This window comes from Macrobrachium rosenbergii, chromosome 55, assembly GCF_040412425.1.
Source record: "Macrobrachium rosenbergii isolate ZJJX-2024 chromosome 55, ASM4041242v1, whole genome shotgun sequence".
In the NCBI taxonomy this organism is placed as follows: domain Eukaryota; kingdom Metazoa; phylum Arthropoda; class Malacostraca; order Decapoda; family Palaemonidae; genus Macrobrachium; species Macrobrachium rosenbergii.
The window spans coordinates 50,087,967-50,111,966 of NC_089795.1; the positions used below are offsets into that span (position 1 = coordinate 50,087,967).

General features: G+C 31.5%; 1 protein-coding gene across 4 annotated transcripts in view; it reads left to right on the forward strand.

Moving 5' to 3' along the window:
• The first annotated feature begins 1,940 nt into the window (after nt 1-1,940).
• Nucleotides 1,941-24,000, forward strand: part of LOC136835224 (uncharacterized) — a 106,192-nt gene continuing 84,132 nt past the window's right edge. The window contains exons 1-2 of one of the 4 annotated variants that reach the window (XM_067098477.1): nt 1,941-2,238; nt 18,642-18,690. In XM_067098477.1, coding sequence (XP_066954578.1) covers nt 2,192-2,238; nt 18,642-18,690 — 96 coding nt within the window. In that variant the 5' untranslated portion in view covers nt 1,941-2,191. The remainder of the gene's footprint in view (nt 2,239-18,641; nt 18,691-24,000) is intronic. The other 3 variants (XM_067098476.1, XM_067098479.1, XM_067098478.1) reach the window with 3 other exon arrangements.

Sequence of the window (24,000 nt, forward strand, 5' to 3'; positions counted from 1 at the left end):
GAAAAGAACGGCGATGTTATCGATTCCGCTGAGCTGGGCAAGGAGGTATGGACTACATGAGAGTTCGTTTTCTGTGACTGGAGTGCCTCCCTCGCTGGCACTAGTACTAAGCATTTTGTATTGGAGTTTCTCCAGATATTTCGAAGTTTTAAGTCCACGGAGAGATTGAATTTGGAATCTTTAGGAATCTTTAATCTTCCTTTATTATGGTGTTACCAATTATTTCGAAGTTTTAAGTTCAGGGGGCGCTTGAATTTTGAATGCTTCAGGATCATTACTGTTATTTTGACATTTAACCAATGTTTCTGAAGCTCTCTTTGCTATAGAAAGCCTAAAATTCAGTAATGTGAACGAGATCATGTACAGTAAATATTTGTTTAGATAAAGCTGAAAACTAAATAAGTATTCCTGACCTAATACAATGATTTCTAAAGCACATACCAGCTGAAGATAGCGGTATCCAGAAATATACAAATTTTCCAATTAAAGGAACACGTGGTTCAAGTTTAGGCTGTCTAAAACTAACTAAGCTTTTTGTATTATTATGTCGTGACTTCTGTGAACTTGTCTGGATTATAACAAATTTATTTTAATGACACCAATCTCCACCTGCAAAAAAAGCTTTAAGATGAAATGCAAACTAATAAAAATAATTTTTACTAGTCTAAAAACACATAGATTGTGAAAAACGGAATACTCACACAGATTTTGCTTCTGTAAACAATAAAGTTCTCATGACCATTATAAGTCATTATAATAATTATAATGTTCTTGTAATAATTATATGTCATTATACGACTGTACCTCCAACAGAAACATATTTCAGAGTGAGAATCATTAGCAACATAAAAAAAAATATATTCTAAAAGACATATTAAAATATCTTTTCCATTAGAAAGAAACTGTCCTTAGCACAAGTTTGAAGAGAATTGGATGTCCATAAATATCGTTTAAACAGAAAATAAATATACGTATTCTTCATGTTACAATGATGCAGCTTTCAAAATATATATGTAATTAATTTTTTCACATTGCCCAGGCATATAAGGTATATATGAACAGCTGCAGACTCTATAAGGATAATCTATGGATTATCGGTAGAAGGGGCCAAGTAAAGCTCGAAGAATTAAGAATAAAAGGTCAGCTTTAGGCCTATCAATAAGGCGTGGTTAAATTAATGGTCACACATCACGCTTTTCACCGTAGAGTCCCGTGGACATTTCCTGAAATATCTTACACACGCACACTTTCTTTTATCTGTTCTTTTAATTTTTATATTTATTTTTTATTTATTTTTTGGGTCGTGGCGAGCTGCATAGAAAGTTATAACAAATGTTCTAAATTCATATATACTAAAATAAAGGAATAAAGTAGAAGATGAAGGAGGATCTTAGTCGTAGTTTTTTTATTTTGAAAATTACTCATGAATATATGTGTGTATATATACAGTATATATACACATACATATAAGCAAAAAAAAAAAAAAAAAAAAATATATATATATATATATATATATATATATATATATATATAACTAAGTTATGTATACAGTAAGGCCTACTGCTATCAAGCTATCTACTCGGAAGACGATCCTATAGCATCAACTTACATGGAAATGATTAGCTAGAAATATCATCTAAACACCTGCTGAATTAGCGTCATTTTACTATGAAATTCAGTACATAAACCACGCTGAAATTCAAGTTTTAAACCCCAATTTTATCATGAAATTAAATGCATTAATCCACGCTGAAATTAAAGTTAAAACGCCTATTTTACTAAGAAATTCAGTAAATTAATCCACCTGAAATGCAAGTGAAAACCCCAATTTTACTATGAAATTCGGTACATTAATCCAACTGAAATGCAAGTAAAAACACCTATTTTACTGTGAAATTCGGTACACGAGATGGCATACAAGTTTAAACCCGCCCATTCCTCTTTGGCAAATGGCGGCAGTCATCCCAGCGGGGCCGAGTGACGGCGAGTCTCTAGCGATTCCTCCTCCCCCGAGCAGCAGTTCAGTCACTCTGGCCTAGCAGTGGAGAGACCAGCTGGCTCGGGCATGGCCCATTCTCTCTGGCGGATTTTTCTCTCTGTGACCGTCTCCATCTCCTCCTCACCCTTCTCCCATGCCTGAACCCACGGCTCCTGAGCTTCGGCTGTCGTGCCCTCGCCCACTGGCCGCACCATGGGCACTTGCATGTCCCGGTGCTGGCCCAGTTATCCGGATCACAGGTACGTAGAGAGAATAAAGGACGGGGTCGTCCCGCCGAGGTCTCAAGAAGTTTTCGCCGAAGAAGAATTGAACTACTCTGTCAAGGATGGGGGAGGGGGTTGCTTCATAGGGAATTTTTTTTTTGGTTGGAAATATTGAGTTTTTTTCGAAAACGAAAACAAAAGTGATTAATTATTTAGTTATCTTAAAATCTATTTCGAATTTCTAATTCTCCAGTTTGAATAGTTCTAGATTCCTAAGAAGATATTGTGTTTTCGTGTATGTGAAATGGGATGCTTTATGGGGACTTTTCGTTTGAAAATATTACGATTTATCAAGAATAAGAACAAAATCTAATTTGAATTTCTCTAGTCTGAATTATCTCGATTACAAAGGAAATATTGTTTTCGTGTCTGTGACATGGGTTGCTTCATAGGAGTTTTTCTGTTGAAAATATTGAGTTTCATCGTAAATAAGAACAAAAGTAGCTAATTATTTTGTTGCCTTACAAAGTAGTTTGAAATTCTCTAGCTTGAATGGTCTAGAATTCCGAAGAAGAATTTGTGTTTTCGTGTGTGTAAAATGGGTTTCTCCAGAGCGATTTTTCTTTTGAAAATACTGAGTTTTATCGAAAATAAGAACAAAAGTGGGTAAATATTTAGTTCCCTTAAAATGCAGTTTGAATTTCTCTACTTTGAATGATCTGGATTCCGAGGAAATACTGTTTTCCTTCGTGAGAGTGCGTGTACGAAATTTATGGTCAAAGATTTATGAAATGTCTTTAAAAAGCCAACTTGTGTTCGTGATTACAGCTAAAACAAAAATCAATGTGACGCAATTGAGTGGAAAATTGATCTTTGCAGATCAGTGAATTTCTGTTGGGGGAAAAAAATTGGGTGGATTCTTGTGCACAAAATTCTGAAACGAAATTTTGAAGTGAAACGTTGTCGAAAATTCTGCAGTGAAGCTGTAGAAAATTCTGAAGTGAAACTGTCGAAAATTCTGGAATGAGACTGTCGAAAATTCTGAAATGAAACTGTCGAAAATTCTGGAATTAAAGCTTTGTCAAAAATTCTGAAATGCAGCTTTGTCTAAATTTTAAAGTGAAATTTTGTCGAAAATTCTTAACTGGAAGCTTTGTCAAAAAAATTCTCAAATGAAATTAGAAAATTGGAAATGAAGCTGTCGAAAATGCTGAAACGAAACTGTCAAAAATTCCGATGTGAAACTGTCGAAAATTATAAACTGAAACTTTGTCTAATTATCTGAAATGAAACTTTGTCAAAAATTCTAAAGTGAAACTGCCGAAAATTCTCAACTGAAGCTTTGTCAAAAATTCTGAAATGAAATTCGAAAATTTTGAAGTGATATTGTCGAAAAATTTGAAATGAAACTGCGTCGAAAATTCTGAAATGAAACTTTGTCGAAAATTCTGAAGTGAAACTGTCGAAAATTCTGAAATTAAACATTGCTGAAAATTTTTGACGCAAAACTCAGAAAATTCTGAAAATGAAACTCGAAAATTCTGAAACGAAACTGTAAAAAATTCTGAAAATGAAACTGACGAAAATTATTGAAACTTTCTTGAAAAATCTGAAATGAAACTCTGTTAAAAATTCTGAAATGAAACTTCGTCGAAAATTCTTAAATTAAACTTTGTCGAAAATTCTGAAGTGAAACTTTGTCGAATATTCTGAAGTGACTGTCGAAAATTCTTAAATGAAACTTTGTCAAAATATTGAAGTAAAACTGTCGAAAATTCTGAAATGCAACTGAAAAATTCTTAAGTTAAACTGTCAAAAATTATAAACTGAAACTTTGTTGAAAAATCTGAAATGAAAGTTTGTCGAAAATCCTGAAGTGCAACCGTCGAAAACGAAGTGAATGGACTGAGCAAACAGCGCTTTTATTGTTTTAGTGTTTGTTTTTATTGTTCCTACGTCATTCTCTTTGTTTTGGATACATAGGAAACATATTTGTTTATTGGTATTTATTTGTGATATCTTAAAATTGTGGAATTGTTCAAAAGCAAGGACCGGTTAATATCAAGCAGTATTTATAAACTTAATACGCAGTTTACAACTGTTATACTTTATAATGATCATCGAGTTTTTTAGTTGGATTTCTGTAGGCTTTTAGAACACAAACCATGGCAAATAAGTTTAAAAGTTTTGAGATTTACAATATATATATACAGTATATATGTATGTATGTATATATATATATGTATATGTATATATATATATATATATATATATATATATATATATATATATATATATATATATATATATATATATATACATACTCAGCCAAGGCCACAGGAAACATAAAAGAAGGAATACCAAGCGCTTTCGAGTTATTTCAACACATTTTCGAGATACAGTGCTAAAAACCCTGAGAATATCTAATAAAGTAAAACATAAAAACTGAAAAAATGGAAACACAAATATTCAAGATCCGATTAAAACTAGTACAGCAGGTATAGAACAGCTCAACAGGTGATTAAAAAGAAACAATCTTACAAATCTCTTCAACAACAAATGCGTCTAGTTTGTACAATACATACTCTGGCTTACATTCAGTAAATCACCGTGATATTTAATCAAAGCAGATTCAACAACTTTTCTGCGAGTCATATTGTTACAATATAAAACAACTGTTGCCCCCTCCCAATGAATCATATGATTAAAATGATTAATGTGTAAAAATAAAGCATTCGACATTTGTACCGCTCTCACACTATATCTGTGTTATTTAATTCTTGTCTCCAGTCCCTCCCCAGATTGTCCTATATAAAAACATTTGCAATTCATGCAAGGAACCCTGTAAATGCACCCCTGACAAACATATACATATTCATATATGTAATATATCTATATATATATATAAAAGTGAATGTTTGTATACCTGTTTTGCTTCTATAGAAATCCGAACCGCTTGACAGACCCCCCAGAAAGGTTTTTAACTCAAAATCAAACCCCTATCCCGTGACAGACATACAAACGCAGACAAAATAAATTAAATTTTCGTTTTTATGTCACCTTTTCCTTCAGTTTTCTGGGTTTATTCTCATTTTCCACATGAGGCTTCACCTTTTCTCCTGGCGCTGCCAGAAGAATAATTAACCTGCAACAATAAATCCCCTATAACATAGATTTTTTATCAGAATTTACGTGGATTTTGATCATAATTCATGATGATAATTAATATAATTGTTTATTACCTCGATAACATCTACATTGAAAACCTAAATTGAAAATTTCTTTCCGTAGTAAGCGAAGCCGAGTCTGCGCATGAGTAGTAGTGGCTAAATGCGACAATTTCAGCTAGCAGAAACCACTACTAACTCACCCACTCTCTCTCTCTCTCTCTCAAGCAATAATAAGCAAATAAACACATTCCCTTTATGCACTTGGTGTTAAAATGGTCCTACAAACGATCCTACGTCACTCATTACACAATCACCAACATTGTGTAGGAAGAACAAGCTTACACATGTCAATTTATACCTTTTGCTGATGTAATCATAAACAGTAGAGAATAGTATTCCCATCATTTAGGAAAATAAAGTTATTGTTTATGGTTATATATTAGAATGATATACGGTATATCATTTCTATCTTTTATCAACACGGATTTATTCAAAACAATAAATACCGATTGCCTAACATTTCTCCAAGAAGGGAACGATTTTGTTTGATTCATAATTACGTTTTTGTACGAATTTACCAAGTTTATAGATGCTGTACGTGTAACTTTACACACTATTCTATGGTAAGGAATTTGATGTCCCTGTAAAGATAATGAGTTGTAATTTATTATGTTATGTTAAAAACATCCCTAAAACCAAGTTAAAAAATATGTATCACGAGTTGAAGTTAACCATATAGGGAAGTGTTTTGCCACTTTTTTTCTTAATATGATGAAGGGGTGGAAGGCTAACTTTTGCCGCAATTCACTTAATAATAGGAAAGAAGTAAAAAGGTGTAAGAGAGTATAGACTAAATATTTCTTATTAAAAAAAGACGTCTATTCTCATAGAATAATAATGAATGAGTTTAAATTAGAACTGAAGGGTTGGTTCAATTTTTATGAATTGGACAGTGAAATTTACTTCCATTATAGTAACACGTATCATAAAAAGCTATCATTGTCCTAGGCCCATACCAAACTGTCTGTATCACATGGAAATATTGTTTTAGATTTTTATTGTGTGATTTGGACTTATAATGACCTACAGAAAGCGTTGAAGGGTCTAACAGTGAAATGGATAACGCCTATACATGATTTATTCATATTCTGATCAGAGCGTCTGAGATGCTTCCCAGATGAAATACAGCGGCAAACTGTCACGAAATTGGCGCTAACCTGTCCACACGTGCAATTACCTGTCAGCTGGTCTGAAGATATTTAGGTAATACATCAGTTCATCCGTTCTAGTGAGTGGACTGTCTCCGCCCACAAATTGTTGTCTACACGTAAGTTTTAACGGCAGTTTTGATGAACTGACAGAAGAAATGACAGGTAAACTTGATCGTGAATACATGGCCTTAGATTGTTGATTTCTATAATAGTGAATGGGTGTGTTGGGAGAGAGTGAGAAAGAGAGTGAGAGGAGAAGAGAGAGGAGGGGGTGTTAGGGAGGAGAAAGCAGGAGAGTAAGATAGATTATCGAATGTCATTCAGAGTTTTTCCGGGCAGCGCCAGGTTGGTCAGCCATTATTATTATATATATATAGATATATATATATATATATATATATATATATATATATATATATATATATATATATATATATATATATATATATATATATATATATATATATATATATGTCGTTTATATACCTTGAAAAATGCTCAATTCGTTATACTAATTCCTGGCTAATGACTGCCAATTTTCATTGTCTGTTACGTCTAAATCTCTATACATATGTAATGCTGGAATTCAAATTTGGCGACAAGGATCCAGGTCATCAAGAATATGGAATCTCATAGTAATATGTGTAGGAGATATTAGAATGGAAGGAATATTGAACGAAGCTAAAACTTGGTGAAATTTAATGGGCAAAAGAAATAGAAAATTATTAGTATTAGTGATAAGAGCTGGAAATAGTAGGAAGAAGGTATGGAACGCATTTGCACATAGAAATGAAGACGAACAAAGTTAAATCTATATGTAATAGAAATCGGATAAAAACTACAAAGTGATGGGAAAATAATTTGAAAAAAGTGGAGAAAGTAAACATTAAGAAAGAAGGAATAGAAAATGAGAAATAGAAAGAAGTAATACGAAAGGACAGAAGAAATTTAAAAATTTTAAAAGCTATTTAGGAAATTAATGGTATAAAAGAAGTTGAAGTGGAAAAACAGAATAAAGACAATGGGTAAGAAACAGAATTCAAGGATAATGTAATAAGGAAAAGAATTGTGTAAATAGGAAGAAACGATAGCAGAAATATGTGAAAACATCAAAATTTTCTGAAAACATAGGAAGTTATTCATAATTTCAAAAAGAAACAAAGGACGTTCTGCAGGGATATAAATGAGAAAATAAACTTTTAAAAATGAAAAATATCAGTATTTAAAAAAAAAAGTTAAAACTGACTTCATTCGAGTAAAACAAGGAATAAAAAAAAGGAATATTCGAGGAAAATTAACAGACAGGTGGAAGATCTGAGATAGTGGATTTCAGTAAGATTATAAAAATTGAAAAGGAAGTGGGATGCAATTTTAAGGTATTACTGGAAAGTATCAAGGTAAGTAACGGTAAAAGAAGTGAACCGTATTAGAAAGCAAAAGAATGAAAGATATTTGTTGACAAGAGCATGGAAGTTAGATAATTCAAGAACGTATTGGTTAGTGATTTTGTATAGACAAGAATGAGAAAGAGCAAAAAGAATTATTATATATCTATATATATATATATATATATATATATATATATATATATATATATATATATATATATATATATATATATATATATATATATACACATATACATATACACACACAAACATATATATATATATATATATATATATATATATATATATATATATATATACACAGAGAGAGAGAGAGAGAGAGAGAGAGAGAGAGAGAGAGAGAGAGAGAGAGAGAGAGAGCACAGTGAATCGTTCTTTCAACATGAGTGAATAAAAAAAGAATGAGGAACAGCAGAATAGAATTTTGACTATAAAGAGAGAGAGAGAGAAAACTGTTTTGGAAAGAATTTTGATGAATGTGAGAGAGAAAGCCTCGGTAGAAAGTATATTGGCGAGAGAAAAAAAGAAAGAAGGTGTAGAAAGAAACTTTTGATGAGAGAGAGAGAGAATGGGTTGAGAACAGTTGAGAGAGAGAGAGAGAGAGAGAGAGAGAGAGAGAGAGAGAGAGAGAGAGAGAGAGACTTCTGACATGAGTGAACAGCGGCAAAAGATGAAAGTTAAACGAAAAAGAATGAATGTAAAAACAACGTAAAATACTATACATAGGAAGGGTTTGAAAAAAATGAAATACTTAAGAAATAGAAATGTATAAATAAAGAACGCTAGAGGATGATGAGCTTGATGAAAGCGAAACACTCTGAACAAAAAAGTTATTTAAATAGAAACAATTACAGAAATGAGAGTTAATGAAAGTGAACACCTGTAGAAAGAGGTCGATGAAAGTGAAAAAAATATATAAGACAAAAATTTACAGCTACGGAAAAGAAGAATCTGATGAAAGTGAAAACTGTAGAAAAGAAAGTTTGATGAAAGTCACAACTATGGAAATGATAGACTAGATGAAAGTTACAACTATGAAAAATATGTGGAAGTGACAACAATACCAAAAGAGTGTGATGAAAGTGACAATCACAGAATGGACATATTATTACGAAAGTGACGGCTGAATGAAAAGTTTGTGAAGGTAACTACTGTAGAAATGGAAGTTTTATGAAAGCAAACAACTCGAGTATCATAATAATCACTGAAATGTAACGATAAACAGTCATAGAAACAAAACAATGCCTATGAATTTTGGGAAAATGAGGCAATATTAAAAAAAATGGTAAATATATGGAAATTTAGTAAGTTTATATTACAGTGATTATCTAGATAAAGAAGTGATTACCATTGGCAGGTGAGAGGTGCAAAATAATAGTGAACAATCGCCTGAGATTATGACTTGATAAAAAGGGAAATAGAAAAGTAAGAACTGCGTTACTTTGAGAACGGGCAACAGATCGGTAATGAAATGAATTGTGAACAAATAAACTACCTGTATGAGATCCAAGATTTAAACGAAAAACGAACAGCAGAAGGGTTAACAATATCTTTGGCAATTAAAAGAAATATCAAGAAATGCTTAGAAAATATAGTCGATGTATTAAACAGAGAAGAAATAATAAGAAAATTAAGGAACTGCAGAAGGAATGTGTTGCTAGCAATTTGGAAAATGTATGATAATAATTTTAGGAAAATTCTGTGAGAAAAAGAAAACCAAATACTGTATATGAGAGACTGAAAGAAATTAGTTTATAAGTAAAGGTGAAAAAAAGGAGTACAAAAGAAAGTACTTTGAATGCAATTAAAATAAATGAATTAATACGTAAGATTCGGAAAAAATGTAACAAAGTTAAGTATATCTTAGTTTAACCAGACCACTGAGCTGATTAACAGCTCTCCTAGGTGTGGCCCGAGGGATTAGATTTATTTTACGTGGCTAAGAACCAACTGGTTACCTAGCAACGGGACCTACAGCTTATTGTGGAATCCGAACCACAGTATGACGAGAAATGAATTTCTATCACTAGAAATAAATTCCTCTAATTCTTCATTGGCCGGTCGGAGAGTCGAACGCTGGGCCAACAGCCGTCTAGTCGAGAGCTCTGCCCACCCGTCCAACGAAGAACTAAAAAGTGAATAAAAATGGCTAATACGAAACAAGAATAAAAACAAGTGATATAAAGTTAAATTTTACCTATGAAAGAACTGAAACAGCATCAAACCACCGGCCCTTGATAGCCTTATCTAGATCTCATGATAACAGCCATTAGGCTACAGATAAGGAGATATAAACAAGAGAATAAAAAAGATAAGAAGTAAGCCAATCATCAAGTAAATCGAGCAATGGATTGATGTAGCGAAGATTGCCACGACTCTACATTTATTATCTCGTTTTATTTGACGTAGTCTCTTGTGGATTTGGTAAATATTAATTTTTTTGTTGACATTTTTATAAAGCAGCATATATTTTGTAAAAAAAAATATTGTAATTGCTGTTTCTCTAATAATAATAATAATAATAATAATAATAATAATAATAATAATAATAACTAATAATAATAATAATAAAAATAATAATAATTATGATTGTTATCATTATATCATTATTAATTATTAATAATATTATAATAATAATATTATTATTATTATTATTATTATTTTTGTTCTATCACAGTCATTATTCGACTCGTAGTATTATTATTATTATTATTATTTATATTATTATTATTATTATTATTATTATTATTACTGTTTCTCTAATAATAATAATATAATAATAATAATAATAATAATAATAACAATAATAATAATAATAATAATAATAATTGTAAGACAAACTTAGCTCAAAGAGACAGGGATTATTTTTTTCACCTCTTAGGAAATCCTACCGCCTATGCGCACGTTCATTCATTTGGTAACTTTAATTCTTTTGACAATCTTATAAAGCTGTATATCTTTCGTAAATCTGGTTATTATTACTGTTTCTCCTATAATAATAATAATAATAATAATAATAATAATAATAATAATAATAATAATAATAATAATAATAATAATAATAACAGATCATTGTACACAAACATAGCTCAATGTGCAAGGAATTAACTTGTTCCGTCTCACAGCTAGTCCTACCGTTGATACGTACACTATGTTCATTCATTTGCTATTTTTGTGAATGACCTTCGCCATCAATGAATACTCAGTCTATGTGGTACACGATGCACCGCATTTGCACTTGCACGCGTATCTCTATATTTAAGGCTCAGGAAATGTGTTTGTTTGATGTATTTAATAGATCTTATCAGTATTTGAAGTACAGGAGCGAACGCACACACACACATACTCATATATATAGTATATACATATATATATATACATATATATACATATATATATATATATATATATATATATATACTCGTATATATATATAATATATATATATATATATATATATATATATATATATATATATATATATTATATGTATGTATAAATGAACTCTACATCATGATACAGTTGTCTGCAAAATCTTATACTGTAGCAGTGTTTATCTTCAAATGGTACCATAATAATATATATATATATATATATATATATATATATATATATATATATATATATATATATATATATATACTATATATTATATATATATATATATTATATATATATATATATATATATATATATATATATATATATATATATATATATATATAATATATATATATCACTACACCTTTACCGCCTGACAAGGAACCATCTACTTTAAAGCTAGTCACTCTTTGATCTTTTATCACACACAGGGAATACAGGAATTACTCTTTGAACAATGTAGTCATGACGCCCCATTACGCTGTCATAATCAGCGCAAAATCTTCAAGTACTCCTTAATTCAGAACTGCTGTTTCTGAAGTACTTTGACACACGAGTAATCATGGAGTTACGAATAAAGGCCACTGGGATAATTTCGTTCTGGAAAAATTTAATGTTTTGGTTTTGATCACACCTGATAGATATTATACTATCTGAACAGCTTTTACGAGTTTAATGTTTTATAACTTACGAATTTTTATTCATAATTTCATATCTTTTATGAGGAAAAAAATTCGTCCAGGAAAAATTTAATGTTTTGGTTCTGATTCCACCTGACAGACAGTATACTCGTACTTACTTTCTTAACAGCTTTTATGAGTTTAATGTTTTATAACCTCTGAGTTTTATGTTCATCATTTTATAGCATTTACGAAATAAGTTGATTTAACTAATATAATTGCCAGTAACGATGACCTTTGCCATTGTAACGCCAGAGAAACTGATGATAATTCATTCAATCCATCCTTATTTAGACGGCAAAGACGAACGGGGAAAAAATTGGTTTTCAAAATCTAGAAAAAGAAGCTAAAGATAAAATGTCAACAAAAACATATCTTTTAATTCAAGGAGAAGACGCTGAGGAGTATGTAAACAAAACCAGATTTTTTAATTCGGGAAGAAGAAGAAGATGAAGAAGAAGTAGAAGAAAATGTAAACAAAACCAAATCTTTTAATTCAAGAAGAAGACGCGGAAGAAAATGTAAACAGAACCAGATCTTTCATTTTAAGCAGAAGAAGAAGTAGCCAAAGAAAATGTAAAAAAAAAAGAAGATATCTTTCAACTGGAGAAGAAGACACTGAAGGTAACGTAAACAAAACCAGATCTTTCAACTCAAGAAGAAGAAGATGATGAAGAAGATAGATGAAATGTAAACAAGACCATATATTTCTATTCAAGTAGAAGAAGAAGCTAAAGAAAATGTAAACAAAACCAGATCTTTCAATTCGAGAAGAAGAAGAAGAAGAAGAAGAAGAAGAAGAAGAAGAAGAAGAAGAAGAAGAAGAAGAAGAAGAAGAAGGAGCTAAAGATTATATAAATAAAACCAAATCGTTCAATTTTGGAAGAAAAAGAAGAATATAAAAAGACGAAGCCGGTCACAAAACAGTCCAGTTCGAAAATCTAATTTCTTTTTTCAAAGACAGTGCCTATTTATCTCCTCTCTCTTATAACACCGACATCAAAATCGACGACAGAGTAGGAATTCATCCTTTTATCCTTCCACAGGACTTTATAGGACTTCACGATATCCTTTCCAAAACTGTCGTAACAGCGGAGGAAAATAACCAAGTCTCCCTCGTCAAGCCTCGTATGTCAACAGGATGAGCCAAATGTCCATCCCTTGGCTTATAAATGTCGGAACAATAATTAAGACATTGAAGGTCAAACACGCATTCGAGATAAATAGATAAATAAAACAAAAATACTCGGGATGGGTAGCCTCACAGGAATTTTCATTGAACTGTATGTTGTTGTTGTTGTTGTTGTTGTTATTATTATAAAATATATATAGAATATATATGTATATATATAAAATGTGTAGGTATGTATATATATATATACATATATATATATATATATATATATATATATAATAGCAATCTCTTATTCAGAAAAATTACTATTCTTTCTATTCATTCTTGAAAATAATAACATATTAGTAATTCATTCATCCGTATTACTGCTTGACAATTTATATTTTGTTTTACCATCCAAATTCTTTTTTCTCATTATCATTTTTCCACTAATAAATATGACTTAATTTCGAGTAGAATCCGGATCCGAAATCCGGATCAAGGATCTTCTAGCAACTCAACAGAGAGACTGCAGAGGTATCTGATCGTGAAATCACTGGAGTCATTGTTGCGGGGATCATATATGTACATATTTAAGAACAAGCAATAAAGAGTGATAATATGAATCCCCCCTTTGGGGGATTAAATCACAATACGATACTCCTCGACGTCAAGGGATTACGTGGAATACGTTCCTCTCCCCCTCCCCCCACCAGGGAAAGCTTTTAACCTCGGCTGTGAAAGACGAGAACACAACTTCTCATTAAAATGAAGACCTGAGAGAGAGAGAGAGAGAGAGAGAGAGAGAGAGAGCTCTCGACATCTTAATTCGGCATTCAGAGGGGGGAAATTATGCTCCACTGCAGCGCTCTTGAACAACGGGAAGGGGAATTCTCCCCCTCCTCCCCCTGACCCCCAGGGGATAGTTAGAGAATGATGTAAGACTGATGGGTTGGTGGGGATCGGGGTGTTGGATAAGGGGCTCCGGGTTGGGTGAGTGGGAAGGGTGCCAGGAAGAGGTCGATGAGTATGACGGAATTGTCGTGAATGAGATTATTTATGATGTATTTAAATTTGGAGGCTTTGTTGTCTAATATATTAACAGGGTTTCATGAATCTCTCTCTCTCTCTCTCTCGCGGTAAATCTTTCAATAGATCTGACAGTGTCTGTGTCTTAATTATTCAGTTAATATTCACTTGTATCGTGGAAGATTACTGTCAGTGACAAAATGGGATCCCCTTGATTTACTGTAAACCCTGATATACTGTGGAAGGGTCGCAAGTATATCTTTAAGAATATAATAACAAGATTTACTCTCAAGAAAAAGGGTCTTATTTTATCACCATCTTCTTAGGAACGTGACTGTTCTTCATAACCTCATTATTGTTGATGTTATGATCTGCAGTGCTGAATAAAATGTCCACGGTGATTTAAATGTAAATATGTACGCGTGAGCGTTTTACCCACTTGAATTTAAGTGAAAACAGAGACAATACTGTCACAGTAGTAATCTTTAAAACGAATGAATTTTGTTATAGCTTTGATGAATATTTTAGATAAAAAGAAACCAGTTTTTATTATGGCTCTTGATAAATTATTATAGATAAAAAGAAACCAATTTTTATTATGAATTTTGATAAATTTTTATAGATAAAAAGAAACCAATTTCTACAGTGTTATGGATTTTGATAAATTATTATAGATAAAAGAAACCCATTTTTATTATGGCTTTTGATAAATTATTATAGATAAAAAGAAATCAATTTTTACTTCGAATTTTGGTAGATTATTATAGATAAAATGAAACCAATTTTTATTATGGATTTTGATAAATTGTTATAGATAAAAAGAAACCCATTTTTATTATGGTTTCTTATAAATTATTGCAGATGAAAATAAACCAGTTTTTATTGTGAATTTTGATAGATTATCGTAGAAAAAATTAAATCAATTTTTATTATGGATTTTGATAAATAATTTTTGATAAAACGAAACCCATTTTTATTATGGAATTTGATCAATCATTATAGATGAAAGAACCCATTTTTATTATGGATTTTGATATATTATTGTAGATAAAAAGAAACCTATTTTATTATGGGTTTGATAAATTATTATAGTCACAAACTGCACATCGAACAACTAAGTTTATACAAGCGATACCAGATGATTGAGACAAATGATAGCATTGATTAAACAAACTTAGATGATACCATCGAAGAACATAATTAAGCCTAAAGTAAATTACGTGAAAATCAATGATAACTGAAGGACGAAAGAGAAGGCAGAGAATTGATGAATGACGAATGACAGATAAAAGGAATGGGAGAGGAGATAGAGGGTGATAATGAAAATATTTGCGACAATTTGGAATATTCATCAAAATGAGGAGACTAACGCAGCGTAATGAACGATGAATGGAAAGAATGGGAGAAGAAATTGAGGATGATAATGAAAATATTCGCGAAAATTTCGAATGTTCATCAGAATAAGGAGACTGACGCTGAATGATGAATGATGAATGAAAGGAAGGAGAGGAGAGATAAGGAGTGATAACGAAAATATTTGCGAAAATTTGGAATATTCATCAGAATGAGGAGACTGACGCAGCGTGACGAACGATGAATGGAAGGAATGGGAGAAGACATTGAGAGTGATAATGAAAATATTTGCGAAAATTTGGAATGTTCATCAGAATGAGGAGACTGACAGAGAATGATAAATGATGAATGACGAGTATAGGAGAAGAAATAGAGGGTGATTATGAAAATATTCAAGTCAACTTGGAATTTTCATCAGAATGAGGATAATGGCGCAGAATGATGAATAATGAATGAAAGGAATGGAAGGAGAGATAGGAGAAAATGAAAATATTCGCGAAAACTTGGAATATGTATCCGAATGAAGATAATGACATATTAGACACCCGGATGTCGACTGAGTGTTAATGAGACATTTTTCCCAAGTTGACGCTTTGAATGTATTGTAAATAATTTTCAATTTTTCGTCCAAGGAAAGGCCAGGATAATTGCTACACCAATTTGCAGAAAAGACAATTATAACGTTTGATATCCGGAAGTAATGACACCATGCAGAGCGATAGTGACATTTGATTAAAAATCCCATGATCACACGAGTCACTAAAATAGTGAAATTATCCACGCAGACAAAAAAGTAAATATAAACTTGTAAATATACAGTGAAATCTTTCGTAAACCGAAAATGACATTTGATTAAAAATCTCATAATCATACGAGTCACTAAAATGGTGAAAGTATCCACGCAGATGTAAATATAAATATAAATCTGTAAATATACAATGACAGCTTTCGAAAACCTACTGTTTTTTTTCTATATAGGATACTCAGAATTAAGCAGCCACTACTGATTTGTTCTCATACTCAAAATTACAACGGCACTGGAGCAGTGACAGCCACGGAATGGAAGCATTTTACGAGATCGGCTAATTAACAAACCCTTGGTTTCATTATAATTCACTGTCATGGAATACTGACTACACAACTTAAAAAACCACTCCAGAATTATTATAAGTTCTAAGTTCAAACAATTCACGTGTCAGAATGTGCCAAATAACTGCAAAAAAGGTTGAATCTCTGCTTATTGTAACATCTAATTTTCGAAGTTACGTTTAAAACATAATAATATTCATGTGCTTAAAACAATATCTGACCTGAATCATTTTTTTTTGTCTCGTTCAGTGGATCATTTTTTACTTATTTCCGCGTTATTGATTGATTGCTTATCCCCCAAGGGAACTGTCAGTGACGGGAAATTACATGAACAGTAATGAAAAAAATGAAATTAATCTCAAATTCATCAACTTTGTAAAAGTGCAGGTTAACTGCTTAATGGTATCATGTATTGCAAACTAATTTCCCGTTAGAGGAAACGCTTAGCTAACTAAAAATATATATGTTACGTATATATGTATTTATGCATGTACAGGCACACACACACACACACACACACACACACACATACATACATATATATATATATATATATATATATATATATATATATATACTAATATATGTATATGTGTACTGTATGCATACATACTTGCATACATACATACATACATACATATATATATATATATATATATATATATATATATATATATAATACATATATATATAATACATACATATATATATATATATATATATATATATATATATATATATATATATATATATATATATATATATATATAAACGTAAAAGCGTTATAAACAGAAATAAACCGTCTTACTCAATTTACAAATATATCAATATGATTAAAATGTATACCATTACTGAACACAACTTGTCAAGCAATTAACAATGATGATGGTTCTTCAGGCATTAATTTCTATGAAAACAATGACAAAAAAGTCAAATAAAAAATAAAAACAATAAATAAAAAAGGTAAAAGGAGTAACATGCCCGGCACAAGTTGCCCGCGACATACGTTTCATGAATATGAATTGTGAGGAGAAATTTTAATACATAATTTTGGGAACTGGGTGTAGACTTGACACACATACTTTCATGGATAGGCCTGTGGTGTCGAAACAGCCCTCCATTTCTTTCTGTGGGAAAAGTTTCTAATTTTCCTTTGTCTTATCGTGTAATTATGTCATTCCTCATTGTATCTTCAAAACTGCACAGTCTTTTTTTTATGTTATTTTGTTCTTGACCATAATATTATTCTTAAATTTCTCCGAGATTTGACTTAGGGAAATTCCGTTTATTTCGAGGGTAAGCCGTCAAAAGTTTAATCACAATAAGAGCAAATCAAGGAAAGGAAAGTTGCACAGCGCCACTGATATCACTGCGGCACCCTTGACAGGAATGCATTTTAAAACCGAAGTCATTATTTTCTCCGGTTCTGCAAAACCTAATGAATGGATTGTTTTAGAATTTTTTTTAATATACATAAGATCTACTGCGTAAAGATAAGATGATTTACAGTTGCCCAGTTGCTTAATTACTGTTACTAGTACCGAAGTGTAAATGTGAAACAAAATTAATCTGTCTATGCTTGTGTACATTTGAATATTGCATGTTTTGAAGACTGGCCAGAATTGCATAAAAAATTCTGGATGTGTCCCAATTGTTACCATTGTTGATCGCAATAATAGTGAAGTAGTAGCAATTGATCTCGACTATAACGTTAGTAGAAACAGGATTATTAACACATCTCCTCTTTCAAATAATAATGTATTATCAACAGAAATATCTTCATTCATAACCACCATAATTAAGTAAGAGAAAATGATCTCAAAGCCAAAATACTTGGAAAGCCATTTTTTCCTCCCTTGTCTTTAAATTCGTATATTTTAGAGGTCCAACAGGTGTCTCTCTACCTTGACACCATTTTCTCTCACGTCTTCACTGCAATATTCTTTACTCCACAGCTGACGGTTCTTTTAATCAAATATTTCTATTTTTTCTCTTTTTTCCAGATATATACCAGTGAGGAGTCGTTACCTGAGGCACGAGGAGACGGTTCAGGTGAGTTGATGACATTGATTCTTTTGTAAATGGAATTTATTTGCTCAATTCATATTGATATGATACTAAGTGCGGTGAAAACTAGTGAAAACTAGGCTTTGGTAACTACAAAAAAAAAAAAAATACAGATATATTTGACAACTTTCATCGTAGGTGAAGTGAAAACTAGGCTTTGTCAACTGCAAAAAAGGAAAGAAATAGATATATTTGACAACCTTGATCGTATGTGCAATGAAAACCAGGTAACTGCAAAAAAGAAAAGAATAGATATATTTGACAATGAAGATTTCAGATTTCAAACATGGTTTCCCAAACTTGAGCTGTGTGAATCATATTTATCTTAATACTATGCAGTTGAGAACTAACTTTTTGTAACTATAAAAAAAGGAAAAATAGACATATTTGGCAATGAAGATTTCAAATTTCAAACGTGGTTTCCCAAACTTAAGTAGTATGAAGCACATTTACCTTCATACTATTTGCAGCTGAAAACTAAGTTTTAGCAACAGCAAAATAAAAAAATAGATATATTTGGAAATGAAGATTTCAAATATCAAACGTAGTTTCCCAAACTTGAGCAGTGAAAACTAGATCTTAGGAGCTGCTAAATATATTAAACAACAAACATTGTTTAATCAATGTGTTTTGGTAAAGTTTAACAAAAAATTGGCTTTTTCGCTAATTTTCTTGTATCTTAATTTACCAGAATCAGCACTGGCTATCTTTTGATCTTATCATAAACCTAAAGGGCAAAATCTTTAGTCAGTTTTCGGGTAAATTTTCAGTTCATATACTGACTAAGTTAATTCTGAATTCTCTCGTGTTTTGAATAATAATAAGTAATAATAATAATAATAATAATAATAACAATATATACAATGATATTACTACTGATACTGTCACTGAAAAGATTATTATTATTATTATTATTATTATTATTATTATTATTATTGATATATTACATGTACATAGTAGACCCTCTTTTAAGCCCGTAGTGTTGAAAGTGATAGCTACATCAGCTGCATTCAGTTTATGTAGGGTTTCCTCTATTCTTTCTAATAATTGTTTTTTCAGTAACTCGCCGATGTTTATCAATCGTTGAGGAAAAAAGGTTGCAGAAAATTGCAGTCTTCTTTACAAGAAATACATTATAACAGTTACAGTGAGAACTTTAAATCTTTCAGTAACAAATGTGGCGTTTAATATCCGTAGAGTTTTCATTCTTCTGGATCCAGACTTAGACCTTTTTCTCCCTACGTACCCTTTCTGGTATTTTTAATGTCAGTACTGTACCCCCTTCACTTTGTATACAGTGGAAAACAAAACAAGCTCAGAAAATCATTCCATTGTGTATATTTGCAAGTACTGTACTGAAGGGAAGTAAGTACATAACTCTCCTGACATAACCAATAATATTGCAAACAAAGAATTCCAAAAAAAATTAAGACAATTTTTTATAATTATTTACCTGTGGCTATCCAGTAAATTTTCAAGATTACGGTACTTAGCTGCAAAAGCAAAATACATTATTATTAAATCAACTGCAAACGGAGTTAATGAGATGGCTGAAACTGTTTTTCATCAAGTAGCCTAGTCAACCGAGGAGCAGTTTTTGCTCAAGCACATCGAAGGTCGGTTTCCACATTCATTCGAGACCCTAGTTTTGATTTTATGACAAGTAAGCTGGAAACCCCAGTTTCACACATATACGTTGATGGGAAAAGTAACAGAGAACGAATTGTCTCCTCTGTGACATGTGGATATGACTTGGATATTTTACCCCAGGACCTGACTAAAGACTCTCTCTCCAATAAATCACAAGCACTGGAGTTATTCACAAGTTCAATAAACAGTACAAGTCAGTGGGCGGCCAAGCTCCTAACCCTAACGACCCGTGGGGAGCTTATACCCATTGACAGACCCTAGGCGTACTCCGTACCCCAGGTTGAAAGCCCCTGACTTGGACGATTTCGCATGAAGGAACAGTCTACGGATATTGAACGCCAAATTTCAGTTACTACCGTAGTTACTCTATTTTAGTATATTCTTCTTAAACACAACTTCCCCTTTTTTGCAACTCTTTTTCTCTCCGAATAATGACGAACATCGGAGAGTTACTGGCAGAGTGCAGTAATCTTGAAAAATGAATTATTGCAAAAACTGAATACAGCTGGTGCAGCTATTACTTTCAACACTAAGTGCTTACAAGAGGGCCTTCTACCCGAAATAATAATAATAATAATAATAATTAATACACATAATAATAATAATAATAATAATAATAATAACATAACACACAAGCATTTCAGTAACAGTAGTATTACTATTATTATTATTATTATTATTATCAGAATAACAGGAAAAATACATAAATAGAATTCAGCTGATGTAGCTATTACTTTTAAGAGTGTTATTATTATTATTATTATTATTATTATTATTATTATTATTATTATTATTATTAGATAAACAGAGAAAACCAATTAAACACAATGCAGCTGATGCAGTTATCACTTATAAGATTATTATTATTATTATTATTATTATTATTATTATTATTATCTCACATGGCCATAAAGGTGACATTTCGATACTATCTGCGCCCAGCGTCGAAAGTCAATAAGTAATCACACTCATTAAATCCTTGAGTAATGATACGGCCTCATTACAATCTCACCTTAATCATTAATGATCTCTTTATTAGGAAGCTTTTGTTGATATGACCTAATTAACCCGGAAAAGCACGGAGGAGGTTTATCTCCTGTTTCGGAATTGTTCCAAATATTCGGGAATATCTAAGGAAAGGATGAATGAAATAAATGTGGGTGCAAATGGGGCCAGTGAATAGAGGAGAATTAATCAGTTAAATAAACTGAAAAAATATCTATTTATGATTTTAGTTTTTTTCAGAAATATATAGTTTTTTTACGTTTTTTCAGGAAAGTATTGGAATTTTTTACAGTTGTCTCAAAATATATTTTTCTAATAAATTAAGCTACATATTGTCAATTTATTTTGTTAAAAGAATAGCTATGCTTACAATACAGTATTGCCATCGTTAGAATGAAAAGCAATACGTAGGTTTGTAAGTGTAGCTTATATGTTTCTTTAACAAAATAAATTGACAATATGTAGCTTAATTTATTACAAAAATATATTTTGAAACAACTGTAAAAAATTCCAATACTTTCCTGAAAACTCAAATCTTTTAGGACTATCATAGAATTGTTGATAACGAGTTTTAGTGTTTCTTTTTTTTTAACGGACGAGGTTTCATACTTTACAACTGACAAACCTCCTCCCATTAAGCTATTGATGTCATTACTTCCATTAACAAAGTTAGACGTATTATTTGGTTACGTGTGTCAGCTCGTTTGCCTCTTTATTGTGTGGGTGTGTCCACAAGGCATCTCAAAATATGTTACTGATTTATTTCAATGAACGTCTGTAGGCGGATTAGGAAACGGGCTACGAAAAAAAATTGAGTCTGAAATGGCTATTGACTAAGATAGTGGGTTAGCCTTTTTTTTTTTTGCCTAAAAAACAAATTTTGATAGGCTCTTAAGCGAGATAGTAGGTCAGCCTATTTCGTAAAAAAAAAACTGGTCTGTTCTAGTAAGATAGTGAGTCAGTCATTAATTTTGTTTTGTAAAAAAAGATAGAATTTGATTACGACACTAACTCAGATAACGGGTGGCTTTTTCTTAGTGATATATCTTGTTTTGGTGAATATCTTGTAACTTAACATTAAACATAGTTAATACCTTCACTTTCGATGCTACAGGGACTAGAAAATTTGTGGGTATCCAGAGCTTCAGGAATTTCACTTTTAAAAGAACACTTATCTTGTTCTTACTTGTTCTTACTTTCTTGGTTTGACAGGAGGCCCAAACTAAAGGTTATGAGTTGTTTGATTTATGTTTTTCCATTTGTACCGGAACATCGGCTTACGCGTACCTTTTGTGCAAAATAAAACAAATTAAAAAGTTAAAAAAGTACACCAGATATTATATCCAAGATATTTCTTTTCAAGGCAATATATAAAATTCAGATCCAAAGAAATTAAAATTTGTGTTGTAAAATCGTACTCACTTGAATTTTTTCATGCATAAAACTTTCAATTTCGTCTGGGTGAAAGGTCAGAGGAAAAAGGTCACTACTTTTGCCAGCATAAGTGGATGGAAATGCTGTGTTTACTCACTGCTGTTTACTTGTTTGTCCGACAGTTCACAAATCATCCATAAATAAAGAGAAGATACTGACTCCTTTGTCCAGAGCTTTACTGACGGGATAAAAAGAGGTGTGATTGCAGAGTTAGCTATTCTACCTTATAGAAACAACTTGAACGTAAAAAACAAGCTTTATTGAAACAGCTAACCCTAAATATCTGTCGCAGACGACAGAGATGAAAACTAGGCCTGAAAACTATCCAGTGTCAGGTATCAACCGAGAAGTACAAATGTCAGAAATATGATACAAATAAAAAAAAGACAGTTCCTGTTGCGCATGCGCGCAAGTCTAAGTAAAGAACAGGCCGTCCTTATACCTCTCAGTTCAGGGCGTCTCTGAGAGTAATTTCCTGAAGGAGTGAGTCCTTCTCATTCTAAAGGACAAGAGAGACCCTGAGGTGGACGAGGAGAGTGCTGCAGCCTAGGATATATGGCCAGTGTGAAGAAAATAGATATAAAAGCCACTCTCTCCTTCACAGTTTTTTTTTCTCAACTTGCTTAGAGATACTCATATAAAAAGATTTTTTTTATTTTTATACTTTTCAGGTTGATAGTGTTTTTTATCTGACGTATTATTTTTATTTTTATGCTTTTCAGGCTGATAGTGTTTTTTATCTGACGTATTATTTTTATTTTTATGCTTTTCAGGCTGATAGTGTTTTTTCTGAGTATTATTTTATTTTTATGCTTTTTGATAGTGTTTTATCTGACTGCTTTCAGGCTGTAGTGTTTTTTTATCTGACGTATTAAAGTTTTTCATTTTTGGTCGCCTGTGCATTTAAATCCAGTTTTCAAGTTTAACTTTCTTTTTATTTCAACGCGCAATAAATTTCACAAGCTACATTATTAATGGAGGTTATAAAAGTATCATACCAAGCGATGGATAAGAAACACATGAATGCCATAAACGGCATAGAATAAATAATATCAAGAAAACACTGTGGATTCTGTAATGTAAAAGGAACACAAAAAGACACAGAATACCACAAGGACGTAGAATATATCCATATCTTGAAAGGAAAGAAGAAGTAGAGGGTATACGGTGGTGGAGGTAGGACACCTGCATTAATAATAATAATAA